The sequence below is a fragment of the Acanthisitta chloris genome, unplaced genomic scaffold (assembly GCF_000695815.1).
Source record: "Acanthisitta chloris isolate BGI_N310 unplaced genomic scaffold, ASM69581v1 scaffold28223, whole genome shotgun sequence".
NCBI classification, from domain to species: domain Eukaryota; kingdom Metazoa; phylum Chordata; class Aves; order Passeriformes; family Acanthisittidae; genus Acanthisitta; species Acanthisitta chloris.
In genome coordinates, this window is record NW_008664690.1 from 1 (window position 1) to 16,153 (window position 16,153).

The window sequence follows — 16,153 nt, forward strand, 5'->3', positions numbered from 1 at the left end:
GCAGAGGTGGGATTTGGGGTGGGGTTTTCTTCGGTTTTGATCGATTTTTATTTTTTTAAAATTTGAAGTACGATTTTTAAGAACACTCACCGAGCTCCGACTAATGGGGCAATGAGCTGGTGCTGTGGGCTGGAGGTTTTTTTGCCGAGGTGTGGCTCTGTTTCCTGTTCTGCAGGGCACTGAGTCTGTTATGTAAATTCCTTAGATAATCTTTAAGTAAAACCTCGCATTTTCTGGAAAACCACAGGGAGTGCAGGGAGTCGAACTGGATGTTGGATGCACGTTTTTATGTTGTTATTCAAGAAGATGTATTAAATTTGAACTCTGTCCTCAGCTGTTGGCATTTCTATCATTTTCTCCCTCCCCCAACACACTGTACATATGGGGAATTGTTTAATCATTACATACAGACATTAAAACATAAAAAAAACCCAACACCTAAATGCGGGTGAAATCTATGTTTTCATTAACATATAGAGCAGATGTTCAACCCTGCCTTACTCCTCTCTGCAAGAGCTTAACAGATTGTATAGCTGGTTAATTCTCCATTGTATTTGTTGCTCTTTACTGCAGTTAAGTGATTTTTATACTTAATAATATTTTAGGACAAAAGGAGTTGCAAGATGCCTGATTTCTCTGACCTACAAAATTGTACATTCTATTAGTAAAAGTAGCCCAGTAAAATGAGTTTAAAAGGAATTAGTATCATTTATCTTCCAGTATGTGTGATGAGGCATGTAAAATCTATTTTTTTATTTCTTAATCACTAGGAGAAGGCATATTTTTCCATAAAGAACTGGTTAGCTCTTTTGAGTCCAGATGGTGGAGCTTTCGGTGATGTTCTATCTACACACAAGGGAGAGGCTTCTGGAAGGATGTGTCTAGAACAGTTAAGCTCTGGAAAACCCGTTTAATTGCCCACTGAGCTGTCTACCTTTGGGTGCTTCTGTGGCCTTTTGATGTACAGAAGGTCATAATCAGGCATTTTTAAATATTGCCACTTAAAACGATGCATGAACCGACCCGCATGTCAGGGTGAGGCACCTGCTTGGCTGAACGAAAAAATTACATGATGGGTGAAAACTGTTACTTTCTTTGCCAGAGGTGGCTAAAAAACCTCCGTGATCCCGAGTTGTAATTCCCCCTGGAGCCTTTCCTGGGGAGGTGGATGCTGCAGCGCGGGGGGCGGCGCTGGTGTGCGGTACCCACGCGCTGCCCTGAGATGTGAAACCTCAGGCACGTGTCAGTGAGGATCTCCTGCCCTCTGACGAGCTGCGAGGAGCCTGCCCTGTGTCCCTCTGTGGACCACAGCGGATTCACTGAGTGGCAGCATGGGCCTGTCTGCTGCTTCGTGGGCAGTTTCACAAGTTAGCCTAGATGCTTTTGGGAACAGCTGGAGTGGTGTAGGTGAGTGGAATCGTGTTGCAGAGGCAGAATTCCAGGGTTTGAAAATGGCTTTGTGAAAGGAATGATAAATCACTACTGAAATTTAAAGGAAGTGCCTGGTGGCTTGACACAGCTAGAGGTAAACAGTATTCTAAAATGTTCTATTCTTTGCGTAGGCTGATCAGCTGACTGAAGAACAGATTGCTGGTAAGTGTTTTGATGAGATTATTTTTTTTGTGCTAACTCCTTGTGACTAAAAGAAAATATATTATCTCAAACATAATGGAAAAAAACATCTTTGGCAATTTTAAATCTGTACTAACACTCTTATGAAAAGCACTGGCTTTAAAAAAAACCCTGAACAAACTAAAATACCAAACAAAAACATTCTGGAAGATTACTGGTTCGTTGCCTCTTAATTTAGACTGCTTGTTCCTTGGACTACAGATAATGATTTTTTTTAGACTTCCAGGCTTGAGCCAAGTCCTTCTAGATTTCTTGCAAACAGAAATAATTGCTAGACTGAAAAGAGCTACTTGGAGTCAAAGCAGACCTGGTACTCTTTAATAAAGTCAAGATAAAACTTGGAGTGAAATGGCAACAAATAAACCTCATATGAGTTTATAGCACATTATTATTATAAGCCAGTGTCTTTTATTTAAAACTTTTAATAGGCTTCCTGTAATTCAGACTAGTTAGGAGAAGCATTATTTGACCTTCTGGAGACCAGTCACCCACTTGTGGCTGACATAGATTCTTCTTGTCTGCTGCTGTAAAAATAAGGGGTAAATCGCAACACTTTTGTTCTGTAAGTCTGTTAATGGGTGAAGGGAACCCAGTGGGTTCTTTCCCTTATTTCAAGCAGCTGCTGTTTATGGAGCAACTGTGCCTTGGGCGAGATGCAGATGCATGGAAATGCGTTACAGAGTTGTAATGCACATAATAGCCACATGAAGCAAGTTTGAATATGCTGTGCAAATTGTGTTGGTGCTGTAAGTAGTTTTTATTTGTATTTGAGAGTGTTAATTCTCTCAATCCATGGACAGTTAGATAACACGTTTCTTAGAATTGTGCCAGGCATTGTCAGTGGAGTGCTGTTTTAGTATGCAGGTTTCTTGTGCTGGTGATGTCACTAAACACTGGGACTGTTTCTGCCTCTAGAGTTCAAGGAAGCCTTTTCCCTATTTGACAAAGATGGTGATGGTACTATCACAACAAAAGAACTGGGAACTGTCATGAGGTCACTGGGTCAAAATCCAACAGAAGCAGAATTGCAGGATATGATCAACGAGGTAGATGCTGATGGTAAGTGTTGGAAAGGTTCTGTGATCATCTTAAATATGTATGACCTCCACACCTGGGCTTAGACTGCATAGGGAAGGCTGACATTGATATCTTAAAGCAGTTTCAAAATACTTGATAGAATCTGAATTCAGAGGGGTGTTAAAGATGCTAACAGTATTGGTGAGACACTAAAAAAGGGGGATGGGCAGAGACAAGTTATGTTATTTGTCTTTAATATTTTATGGGTCACAGGCTTCCTATTGCTATCTGACTTGCTCTGACCTGCTGTTAACCTGTGTTTCCATCCAGCTTTTCTGTACATGTTTCGTCAGCCCATGTTGGCCTTAATAGCTTTGCCAATGTCTGCAGTTTTGTCGACGGCAAAAAATGTGGTGGGAGGGGAATAGTGTTTTCAATTCTTAGAAGTTTACCACAACAGGAAGAGACCATATAGTCTGTTGAATGTATTAGATCCCTAACAGATGGGGGCATGGGCGTATTGGAGGCAAAAGCAGAAAACTCTTCCCCTATCAAGACTATCAGAATTATTTTAAATGGATGCTAGAAAGGGTAACTGCACACTGTGTTTCTGAAACTCCAGATAGGCTAACAGCTATGGAAAGGAAAAATGCTTTCCCCTGCTCCATGACATCAAGCATTTGGTCTTGTATGTTGGTTATGATACTGAATTTTGTCTAATATCTTTGTAAAAGAAGAGTGAAAATGTATTGGCAAGAGTACCGATTATCTGATTATCAGAGTGCTTTCTTAAGTGTCAGTTGATCTTAATTGCTAGGTCTTTGATGCAGATACTGAAAAACCTCAGGGTCTGCAGTTATGCTTAGGGTTTGTCTGGAGTGGCTTCTCTAGGCTGCAGACAGCAATGCTGCCCTGGTAGATTTGCAACAAAAGGAGACTGAGGATTTCAGATAAGTGTGCCTGCTAGTCTGTGGCAGAATGTTTTGCTGTTGCTCTATGTGGTCATTGAGGATTTTTCAAAGCTGAATACAAGACCTGTATTTGTATTTAATTGGTACATGTAGCTGGCCATGATGGTAAATGTGGATGTTTCAGTCTGGAATCCCTAGGACACAAAAGTTTTCTTAAATTGTGTTTATTTAATTTCTTTGCTATATGTATCCAATGAGTTTCTATGTTTCCTTCAGGCAATGGGTAGATTTTAGTTGCTCAGTGAGCTACTTAATGTGGTTTTGTGAACTATTTCATGTGCCTTTTTTGGCATATAGGGCTGAATGCTGACTAAACAAATCTAGTTTCTTCACCATACCACTTCTCTCCTAGCTTTGAGCAGCCTGAAATTCAAATCCTTACTTTGAATGAAACATCTACAAATCCTAGGGGTAAGGCCTGGCCTGGATGTTATGGGGATTTTCAGTTTTGCAGTGAAATACCTATAATAACACCTGCAGCTAAGCTTATCAGAAATAACAAACAGTGCAGCTTTTTTCAATGTCACTGGAATTTGCAGATCCATGTTGCCCCTTAAAATGGTGCATTGCTTTTGTGGTGCCCAACTTAGGTTGATAAGCTAATTGATTTTTAACAAACAAAAAAAAACCCCAAGTACTTACGACCAGTTTAGTGAACTGTAATTTTATCAGATGTTAGATAATCATTTGGATTTGTAGTGCCAGCTTTATAGTACATTTCCTTCTGGAATATCCCACAACAGTTGGGAGATTTTAAAGAAATTTAAAGGTTAATTTTGTAGGAGTGATTCGAAGTAAAGATAAATCTTTGTATTAGTTAACCTTGGAGCATCAGACTGACATTTTACTTGCAGCTTGGGTGGCAAATGGTATGGTGTGACCTGGAGAGAAGGCAACAGTTGACTTCATGCTGCTGAAACGGCGGCTGCTGTGACTACTGCACATCCTGAAAAAAGCAGAAAATGCAGTGGCAGCAATTTAGGGAGAAGAACCAGTTCTTCCTTAACAATAGTTCGTAGGGGATATGTTAGTCTTGTCCCTGGCTAAGTTAAATGCCAGACTTTTTAATAAAGAAAAGCATGGAAGTTTAATTTTTGGAAGTTTCTTTTTATTAAGGCAATGGGACTATCGACTTCCCTGAATTTTTAACCATGATGGCCAGAAAAATGAAGGACACAGACAGCGAGGAAGAAATCCGTGAGGCATTCCGAGTCTTTGACAAGGTATTAACAAAAGTGCAAATACTCTCTAGAAGCAATAATGTCTGTATTTTCCTTAGTGTTCTCTCTATTCTTGTCTAGAAGGATAAAAAGAAGGCCTCTGGTAGAAGCAGAGGAATTGGAAACAGGGCAGGGACTGCTCTGAGAATAGAACCAGGACTGTTGCAGGCTGGTTCTGCCTGCTTTACACAGCAGGTCTAAGCTTTAGGCTCACCCGTTAGGAAAACTTTCAGGCTTTTCCTTAGGAGCAGAGATTAGCAGAACTTAGTGTGTGGGGGGTGTTGGGTTTTTTGAGGGGGTGTTTGAAGGGAGGATTTTTCTGTACCTTCTGAGTTTGGGGGGAATGCAGAGATATTTGCCTACATGCACAAGGTTTTATACTGCTTTATGGAAGCTTTAGAAGTCAAGATGATCTCATCAGTATTTAGAGGGATGTGAAGTATTTCATGTCCCATTTTTGACATGTGTACTTTGAGGTTGCTTTCATGCAAACTTCAGAGCTCAGTTCCCTCCATCTTGTTTAAGGATACCTGGGCTTTTGTCTGTCTTCTAGAACAGGGATTCCCCCCTTTGAATTGTTTTGGACATTTACATGAATGTGTTGAGTAATGGGTGGTGCAGCTGCTAAGCTGATGCACACAAGTGTGGAAGAAGCCCTTACTCCTTTTTGTAGACAAAAGTGTCAGTCTCTAGTACTTACCTGAAAATGTGCTAGAAGAAATGTTTGTTTGGGTAGTACCTCACCTGCCCTGTGGGGTTATTTCTGTGGACTAAATGACTGTTTAAAGCCACTGAGGTAGATTACATACTAGCAATGGCCATACCCTGCTCTAGATAATGCATTCTTCCTGTATATGGAATTTCTGAAGTGGCTGAGGATGAGCTTTAGATTTGGATATTACTCATGGGGGCACTGGCTTACAAGTGTCATTCTCCTTTTATTTTTTTTTTATTCTGCCACAAAACTTTCCACAACTCCCTTATGAGTAGAATTGAAATGCTTTCTTCGATGATTTGTTCTGTGTCATCCAAGAAGCCTAACATAGCCACCTGCAGTCTGGTTGTAGAGAGGTTGTGTTAACACAGAAGAGAAGGCTGATTTTATTCTTGCTGGTGGTCTCTTTTTGGCCTTGCTTAGGCAGGAGAGACTAAAGAAAAATATTTTCTTTATTTTTGTTTATTTTTGAAAGCTCTTTAAAAGCATTAAAAATACCTTATCACAGCTACAAATCAGGCAAGTGGTTGTTACTGCAGCACAACAATTGCATAGAGGGATATGGTGTCATGCATGCTCCTTAGGCAGTAGTATATACAGTGTGCCAGGTCTGTACATCTATCCCAAGTGCCATAAGGTAAGGCTGGTTCAGAAGCAGTTGCTGGAAACCTAGATGCAGTTTCCAAGTTAATCACTGTCAGGATTGTTGGTCATGGTCTTGTGCAACTCTTTTCTCACAGGATGGCAACGGCTATATCAGTGCAGCAGAACTACGTCATGTTATGACAAACTTAGGGGAAAAGCTAACAGATGAAGAAGTAGATGAAATGATCAGAGAAGCAGACATTGATGGGGATGGGCAAGTCAACTATGAAGGTAAAAAATGCTTGTCTTGACTCAGAACCGTTACTCAGACTGAAGGAAAGCCTGTTGCATAGGGCTTTAATTTTCAACACTTGAGATGCCAGTTTATTTGCTTGTCCACAAAAGCTGTGGACATAAGCTTAGATGCAGTGAAATGCACTTTTTATTTATACTGTGTTTAAAACTTCTGAGTTGAAGTACTCTGAAGGCAGTAAATCACAGTGACTTTTTGTCTTTTCAGAATTCGTACAGATGATGACTGCAAAGTGAAGAGACCTCCTTTACACCTTTTTTCCTCTAGAAGAATCAAATTGAATCTTTTACTTACCTCTTGCAAAAAAATGTTCATTTATTCATTCTGTTTCTGTATAGCAAAACTGAATGTCAAATTACCTTCTGTCCACAAACTGCATGTAATGGTTGGTGGTCCTGTCCCCAAAAGATAAAGTTAAACATCAGTTTTACAATATAAATAATTGTACTACCTTGAAAATAAAAAAAAAGGAAGCACTTAGTGAACTCAAAAGTTCCATTTGCTAATGACTATTACACTGTTTGGGCTGGCCAGTTTTTCATGCATGCAGCTTGACAATTGAGCACAGTCAGACATGTGTATTAAAAGGAAAAAAAACAACCTAAAGGATCCACTCTTTTGTTCAACAGTGGATTCTAGTTCAATTTGCAGTATAAATTGTCATAGCTGGTTTACTTTAAAATTGGATTATACCTCAGGATGGTATGCAGCAAAATGGTTGAAGGATGCAAAACTTAGAGAAAAATGCCCTAAAGGTTGAATGGTTCTCCTGTACGTAGCAGTGTGCTCCAAAAATACGATGATCTTAACTCTGGATGGCATGTCTGTGTTAAATACTGGTTTAACATTGTCTGCATTGCACTATAGTGAAACGGGTGTCGGGCTGTTACCGTTCACAAAATTTTTAAAAGAAACCTTCACCAAGGGAGCATCTTTGGACTCTCATATTTTTAAAACCTTCTGTACCATGACTTGGAGCTGGCGGAGTAGCCTGTGGACTTCAGCACAACTATCAACATCGCTGTTCAAGATATTACAATTTATGTCCATTCCAAGTTGTAAATGCTAGTCTTTTTTTTCCAATAAAAGACCATTAACTTAAAGGTGGTGTTAAATGCTTTGTAAAGCTAAAATATATATATATAATTGAGATAATAAACCAAAAAAGCAGTAGGAGGGAAGTGTTTCTATGAATGACTTGCTGCTAAATTATAATGCACATGTATGCAATAAGTTATCCCCTATCTTTTCAAGATGGCAAGAACTGACCTCCTGTAACCCAAGACCTTTGCTATAAATAAATGAACTTGTGCTTGCCTTTCATATTACGACAATGTTAATTTAGTTGGTCTCAAAATCGTGTAATGCTGACTCGTCAACTATCAGCACAGAAGTAACACCTCATTTCACTACAGTGGAGAGCTCTGAGCATGCATGTCAATACTGGGGAAACATGTATAGGTTGCTTATGTTTTTTTTGACAGGTTATAGAAACTAGTTGGAGAATTTAAACAGCATGGACTTCATAGATATCTATGATTCTCAAACATGCCAAAAATGCATTTCTCTACCCACAGAAAGAAAACAAAAGGACATTTTACAATATGTATTGAAAAACCAAACTAAGCCTTTTTGGAAACTGGGGCTATTATGTCTTGACTTACCTTCTCAAACACTTGCATGAATTTTGTGGGGTGGAGAAGAGGACTAGGGTTAATTTAAAAACGATCTTGTTACTTCTGCTTTGCATGCACTAGCAGTGCTTAGTCATTCCAGTTCTCTGAGTAAGTGTTCTCTGATCCTTCAGCTTCCCCATGAATGAGTGGCAAAGCAGCCGTGTGCACTCTTCTTTGCTGAAAGAAGAATGCTTTTTTTCTTTATTTTTTCTTCTTCTTTTCCTTTTTATTTTTTTTATTTTAACAGAGCCTCCGTGTGGAAGGCTTTCATGCTTGGGAGGGAGGGAGTCCAGCATAATTAACTTGACTGTAAGTTTGTTTCCAAATGTAACCGGGGTTGCAAACCTTAATTGCTTAATTGCCTTTGGTTTTGGAGAGTATTGATACTATCTCTTGGAAGAGATGCAAGTCTCCATTCATCCTGTCTAACTGAGGTGCCTGCGTTAAGAACTTGGTTGCTTGAAATACACTTTTGCTCAGTGAGGGGTCAAGAGACACCTCCAGAAGGCAATTGAGACTATCTGCCTTCAGTAATTTATTGTTTTTAATTATTATTTTTTCCTGGGGGGTGGGGGGAGCTCTGGGTGACTAGGGACCTAGACACCTTAACCAAGTGCCTAAAAGTTAGATGGGCTGAATGTAGGCAATTGTTTAGATATCTATTTGTTGCAAAGGCTTATTGCTGTGGCTGTGAATGCTGTCCTAGCAAACTGGCCATGATGGTGGGAATGTCTGACTACCATTTGAAAGTAGAGTCTTGCATAGCAGCTGTAAACTGCTCCTTTAGTAGTGCTTGAGAATGGCTGCACTGATTCTGTAGACCAGCTTTTAAAGAGAACGTACTCAAGAGACAGGCAAGGTAGGAGCAATGGTTGCAGCTCTGAACTAATTACTTCTGCCTGAGTGTGCAGAGAGATCTTGTCTAGTAGGTAAATGCTTCTTACCATCTATCTGTCATTCACTTAGGGTTGGTAGGGTAGTTCATTTAAGAACAGCTGCTTTTAGCTTATTCAGTGTGCTCTGTGCTTGCTAGCAAAGAGACCTCATCCTGCAAGAGGTTCTTGGCTTGATTAGAAATTGTCTGGCAGTGTGCAGTGTTGGTATGCCCTGTAACTGAATCTGCCTGGAGGTATCTAATTATTAACTGACTTCAGTACCACATCAACCTCGAGTAAATGTATCCTCTGTACAGGACTTTAGCTCTGTTCCCTTCTGCATAGTGAATATCTAGAAAAATGAAATGGTGTCATCAAGGTCTTTTTTTTTCTTTTTCCTTTTTTTTTTCTTTTTTTTTTTTCCTGTGAGTGTGTGTGTGTGTGTGTGTGGCTTTGGCTTTTTCCAAATGTGAAAGTGTGGGCTGGATACACTTGGTGCATGGCTTAGAAACATGGGACTGGAAAGAACTTCCTGGGTCATCAGATCCAGTCCCCTGCTATTGCAGGCAACCGTGTCATATAATCCTTTTAATAAACTGATCAAGCTTAACCACCTGCTTGTAAGTGGCTTGTTTTCATGGAAGTTCTGTAACTCATGTTGCTCTCAACTGATGCAAGTAATATATGAAATATGAAGTTAATCAAAAGGTCCTCCAGCTTAGCTTTAGGTTTATCATGTTTATTTAACTGACTTTTCTTGAACCTGTTATTCTTTGCACAACACTCAGGAAAGTGTTGAATCTTTACACCCCTTTGCTATGAATAAGAGTTGGTGTGCTTGCTTATTTTTTTTAATGGAAAAGATGGATGTCTGGCTTGTTGAAATCTGTTAGATATGTTAACTGTCAAGGCAAGAAACAATTGAGTTACTTGTATTTGATACATAAATTTAAGGCTAGAGTATACATAACCATTTTTAAAACACATCAACTTGCAGTGTAGTTTTATATTTAATACTGAAATTGTACTGCTAAAGTTTAAACTGCTGTTAATCATATTCCTCTTCTGATCATAATGAAAAAATAAAGGGTAAGAAAATGCTTAACATAGATTATTCATTATCATGCTTATTTTATTAATAATTCAGGCACTGAACATCTCCCAGGTATGGGGCATTTGTGCTCTTTGGGGTGGGGTGGACTGTGGGTTGGGGAGGGTTTCTGATGTGGTAGAAAATTCTTATCCCCCCTGACCATTTGTCATGCTTGTAGAGCTTCAGAAGCACAGATGTTATAAAAAACTCTTCCAGGAATTGCCCTATACCTTACCCATGCACTAAGTGCACGTGTGGGTGTGCTCTGTGGGCCAACCCCTGTGCCTGCCCAGGTGAGTCCTGGGGGGATGAGGCTCTCAGTCCCTACACCACAGCACATGTGTGATGTGAATTTGGATCCTTGTTCCCAGGTGACACCACCCTAAACTAAAGCCACAGTCTTGGAGTTTAGAACTGTCAGAGTTAATACAGCTTGTTTCCCCCTCAGGACACTTGTCTTACTGCAATCCAATTAGAGTTTGGGATGGGTTTTTTTTGTTTGGTGGTTTGGTTTTTTCCAATTTAATGTCTAAGTGAAATCTGACAGATAGGACTGTGGCAGAACCACAGCATGTTCTTCTGAAGCACAGACATCCAGCTGTCAAGAGAGGCAATGAAGGCTGATGCCATGTTTGTCCTGACTGACATCTAAGAAACCAAACAATATACTTGCAAATAAAGCAGCTAGACCTTTAAAATCAAGAAGACAAACATTCAAAGTTGTGTGAGGATTTTTACATAATTACATTGCAATTCCAAAATATCAAAGGTGTTGGGTTTTTTCTGAAATCCAAATACAACATTTTGAAGTAATGAGTTAGATGATTAATTGTGTAAAGTACTGGAGGTCCAAAGATCATCCTTGATGTTGTTTGCTATAGAAAATTTATATGAAGGCTCAAGTATTTAAAGAATTTTCTATTTTCTAAGAACCCCTATCAGTGAGTATCCTAGGGAAGCATTCAGAGGATATTAGAGCTGATAATTTCTTTGATAGTAATAAATCCGGTTTTGAACTGAAGTGGCCAAATATCCCAACAAATGGCAGAGCTGCTGATTAGGTACTCTCAGAAAACCTCCTATGGTCTCACGGATGACAAAACACAGCTGTTATCTAGCAGTAAATGAGTCTGTTGCTCTCCATCCTCCTGGTGACAGTAACCAGGAGCAGAGCACAGTTCAGAGCACAGCACAGCCCTTTTGGCCATCAAACTGCTAAACTCTGGGAGTAAAAAAATACTACATTTGATACAAAATAAGAGAGTGTATTGCAGCAGGGGATTTCCTTGTGGAGTCTGAGATGCTGAGTGATACCAGCAGCGTGTAGCAATGTGACAGAAACAAAGCTGACCAGCAGGTCTCCCAGCACTGCCCCCAGTGACCCTAATAAAGAGGTTGGAAACTGTCCTTTCCAGCATCCCTGTAGGTGTTGGACAAAGCTGGCTGTACCTGGCACTGAGTACCACAGCCTGTGGTGTCTTCTTGTCCTGATCTTTCATAGAAGCTTCATTGACTGGGAAATCTTGCACAGATCCTCTAAGAGCTGCTTTCGTTTCAGTTGCCTTAGAAGTCAGCACCCACAGAAATACAGAGAGAATTATTCATACTACAGCCTCTTCCTGACAAAAACAACTCATAAGACAGTGAAGTACAGTATGAAAACTGTGCTAATCACCTAAAAATTAATCAGAATTATTTCTGGATATTTTTAATTTCTAGATCTCAAAATACGATGTGTTTGAAAAACAGATCCTTGAACAAAAGTTGTACTTGCCCTACCAGTTGCAACATTTAAAATGAACAAAATATTTGAATAGGAACCAACTGAACCGGCTGAGAAATTCATAAAAGGGCATTAAGCAGCATTCCCCATTTTACTAGTTTGCAGTGGCATTGGCAGTGACAATGCTGACAGTGTAGCAAGTATTCTGAAAAAGGATATAGTGAGAGCAAAAAGAATACCTGTGCATTCAACTGCTTTGTAGTCTTGTCCTGCAGAGTGTTTGTTGCCCATAATCTATAAATATTGGATTGTGAGCTCCCTGGGCATTAAGTTTTTCTAGCAGTGGTGCACTTGCTCAGTTTGTCCACTTTTCCTAGCCCCTCATAGCTTCCCCTCCCCAAGCTAATCCTACATATAGCTGAAAATACACTACATGGAGAAGTTGTAAGCCTGGTGCTGTTCAGAACTTGCCAAATGTGCTCTGCTTATTCTAAGCTTTCTTTACAAGTACATTAAAAATAATTTCCTCCAGCCATTCCGGGAGGAGACAAAATATAACTGTGATTTCAGGCAGGTTTTGACTGAATTTCTTATCTGAAGTGAAATTTAACCCAGAGTATTTAGCTGTCTAGGAATCTCTGTGCAACATCATCAAAACTAGTTTCTCAAGGGTTTTGTCATAAAATTTGATGGATATTTCTTAATAACTCATTTGTTTCTATATTAATAAAGTAAAAATTCCTACACAAGTACACCAGATGCCCTGACAATTAATCAGCATGCATGATGCCATCCACCCTACATAGCTGAATTAAAGACAAGTAGATTGAATCAGCAAATCAAGTCAATAAGTAAAACATACTTTTACTACCAAGGAAAATACCTTGCTCTACAGTACAGTTACAAAACCAAAACTGAAGTGTGAAGATTGCCTTGCTGGTTTATTTTCCATCACATTAATTTGTAGAGGAAGGTCATCTCTTCAGTAGCTCAGGTTATTATTTTTTTCTATATTAAATGCATGGAAAGTATTATGAGCAAAGAAATGGCCTTAGGGCTAGAAACCTAAGTACTAAAATTTTTTAAAAACCCAACAATTAAGGTTATCCATGAAACTCCAGTTTGGCCTATTGCAACTGCGATTGCAAAACATTGTGTCGCTATCTTGTCTTATACTATACTGCCCACAGCATCTTTGTACCAGTGTGCTAAATATTTCATTGCAACATCCTTTTTGAGTGCATTATTCCATACCCTAGTCACTACCCACTACCCAGCTCTTGTCCCAAAGTCAAAATTACTAGTTTCTTTAGGGTTTTTTTCTATGACACCTGAGTGCTTCACAAATGCTGCTTTCTTTTAAAGGATACCCAGTGAGTTAAGGACATGCTTTATCCTCACCAAACAGAAGGAGCTGAGGTGCAGCCACTGAAGTCCAAAGCAGTGTTCCTGAGAGCTCAGGCTGAGACGTTGTCAGAGTCATAACCATGTGTGTTACAAGGACACCTCTGCAGTAACAGCATCCTTCATGTCTGAAAGTCAGTCTGGGCCCCTGGGTCAGGCAGTTGCTGTTGGATGTGCTTAGAGTAAGACACCACCTGTAGACAGCTGAGTCCAAGAGGTTGACCCCACCCTATGCAAGGACTCCACACAGAGACCATGAGCACTTGTTTCCCAGGCCAGCACTGGCCTACTTGGTCCAGCAGGTCAGTTTCCTTCTTTCAGCCCCTATGTCACTTGCTATGTTACGTAGTTTATGCAACAAAAGAAAAGACATCAGCTACACAGAATTTCTTTCATTGCACCACACAAATTCCTGCCCAGAGCATTAACCCTTGTGCCAGGGAAGAGAAGGAGCTGAAATAAACAGGATAGTTTCATGCTAGGACCACAAAACTGTGTGAAACGGAAGTAGGGGAATAAAAGTGGCAAAGAAACTCAATTCTGGCACTTCCTAACTTTGAGTCATAACTTTGTACTTTTCGTTGCTGTTTCAATCCTGGAATTTACTACCACGAGAGTGAAAGCAGCACTACACCCCCAGCACAGGAACCTCTGTTTGGCATCACAGTGACACCCCAGTGAGTCATCGTCTGAGCCATTGCCAGCTGGATTTGGTGCTGACCTCTGTGACCTCCTGAAGTAACAGAGGGACAGCAAGCAAAGCTCTTCCACTTCCTCAGACAACCTACAATAGGAAGGGAGCATTTTACCCACGTGTTTGTAGAGAAAAGGTGGATTCAGGACTCTGGGAGCAGCTCAGGACTCTGCAGGAGGCTGTGCTTTAATGGTTCTAGGCTCTTCCACTCATCCCCTGTAAGCATGACCCCACACCTCCTGCCCTTTGCCTGTCCTGCATGCTCCTTTCCTCTCCATTTTATTCTCTACCCATATCAGGCCCAGCTTGTGCCTCTCAGACTCTTCTAGATTTCCTTGTCCCACAGCCCTTGCCTCTTTTTCATCTTCTCTGCTGTCGTGTGTTAACCCCAATGAGCAGCTCTGCCCCACCAGCCACTCACTAACTTCCCTCCCCAGGGATGGGGGAGAGAATCAGAAAGGTAAAAGTGAGAAAACTCGTGGGTTGAGATAAAGAGAATTGAATCAGGAAAGTAAAAGCCACATGCACAAATAAAGCAAAACAAGGAATTCATTCACTACACCCCATGGGCAGGCAGGTGCTCAGCCATTCCCAGGAGAGCAGAGCTCCATCCCACATTATGATTATTTGGGAAGACAAGCACCATAACTCCAAACATCCCCCCTTCCTTCTTCTTCCTCCAGCTTTTACTGCTGAGCATGATGCCATATGGTATGGAATATCATAGAATCAGAGAATCATAGAATGGTTTGAGTTGGAAGGGACCTTAAAGATCATCTAGTTCCAAGCCCCCTGCCATGGGCAAGGACACCTCCCACTAGAGGAGGTTGCTCGATGTCCCATCCAGCCTGGCCTTGAACACTGCCAGGAATGGAGCATCCACAAATTCTATGGGCAGTTCCGTTTGGTCAGTTTGAGTCAGCTGTCCAGGCTGCATTCCCTCCCAGTCTCTTGTGCATCCCCAGCCTGCTCGCTGGTGGGGTGGGCTGAGAAGCAGAAAAGGTCTTGATGTTGTGTAAGCATTGCTCAGTGATAACTACAACATCCCTCTCGTATCAATGCCTTTTGCATCACAAATACAAAACCCAGCACCATACTAGCAACTATGAAGAAAATAAACTCTACACCAGCCCAAACCAGTACATCATCCCATCTATTTCTCTCTAATGAGGGCTGCCAATGACACACCTTCCAAATCTCCACTCCCACAAGCACTCGCCAACTATTTGGCCTAACCTGCTAATTTCTCACCAAGCAGTTTTCTCCTCTGTGTTGCCTAAGACAGGGCAATCACTGAGGTCATGGCACAGAAAAATGTGTTCCTGTGCTCTGCTTAGGCTCCAAGTTGCAATTGTGGATCTGAGCCTTGCCTGACTTGCAGCAGCGGAGAGCTGTGGTGGCAAAAAAAGGATACAGTGCAGGTTTCAGAAGAGTTACTGCTTTTGAAAACATGAAGGGCACCACGCTCATATCTTCTTGCATTCAAGAAAAGCTTTGCTGTCTACTTCTGACCAGAATTGTATTAGATGCAAGCTTAAGGAGTCACTTCATCCACCACTGACATCCAGCCATCTCAAGCCTAAAATGTGGCAGATTTTTAAGGGATAGTACTGCACACAGGTTGTTCCCAGCAGAGATCAATGCATTCAGTTTTAAACTTGGGGCTGTAACGGTGTAAAGTGTGTTTAAGTCTGAGACAGAGAGGAAAGTGGAATGAGGGACAGACTCTCCCGAGACACTGGGATCCCTCCCAGCCCTGTTCTCCTACCAACATACCTCTCCCTTTCTCTTTCCTTCTTACTCCATCTCTTCTTAGGCTTCATAAGCCACAATTTACCTATCCCATGAAGAGCATCTCACTGAACCTAGTTCTGTGAATAGGTAGATTTAGATAAGGAGACTATTTGCTAAACTACTACAGGAGTACCCACACAGAAAAAGTAGAAGTGGGAAGCTCTCAATTGCAGAAGTATGCCTTTATGAAAAAGTCACATAAAGTTTGATTGCACTGATATTAAATTATTATGGTAGTTTGAAGTTTTATGAAGCAATATTTATAATAATGTCATTTTAGTTCTCTGTACTTAGACACATTAGACCTGATTCCATACAGTAGGTAGTTACTATCTGGGGGAAAATAACCTTCCTTTTCTGATGTGGCAAAAAGCTTCATAGTAAAGCTATTGCCATCAGTGAGTATGTATAAATGAAAAAGTAAAATCTAATTTTATATAT

At 40.6% G+C, this 16,153-nt stretch overlaps 1 protein-coding gene across 1 annotated transcript; it reads left to right on the forward strand.

Annotated features, from left to right (window-relative positions):
• Positions 1-1,550: 1,550 nt before the first annotated feature.
• LOC103799168 (calmodulin-A-like) lies at positions 1,551-10,109 on the forward strand (the record flags this gene model as incomplete). The annotated part of the gene is given in 5 exon segments (XM_009071468.1): positions 1,551-1,593; positions 2,548-2,691; positions 4,737-4,843; positions 6,296-6,431; positions 6,661-10,109. Coding segments are annotated over 5 exon segments (459 nt in total), but the record flags the coding sequence as incomplete, so codon positions are not given.
• Between the last annotated feature and the right edge of the window lie 6,044 nt (positions 10,110-16,153).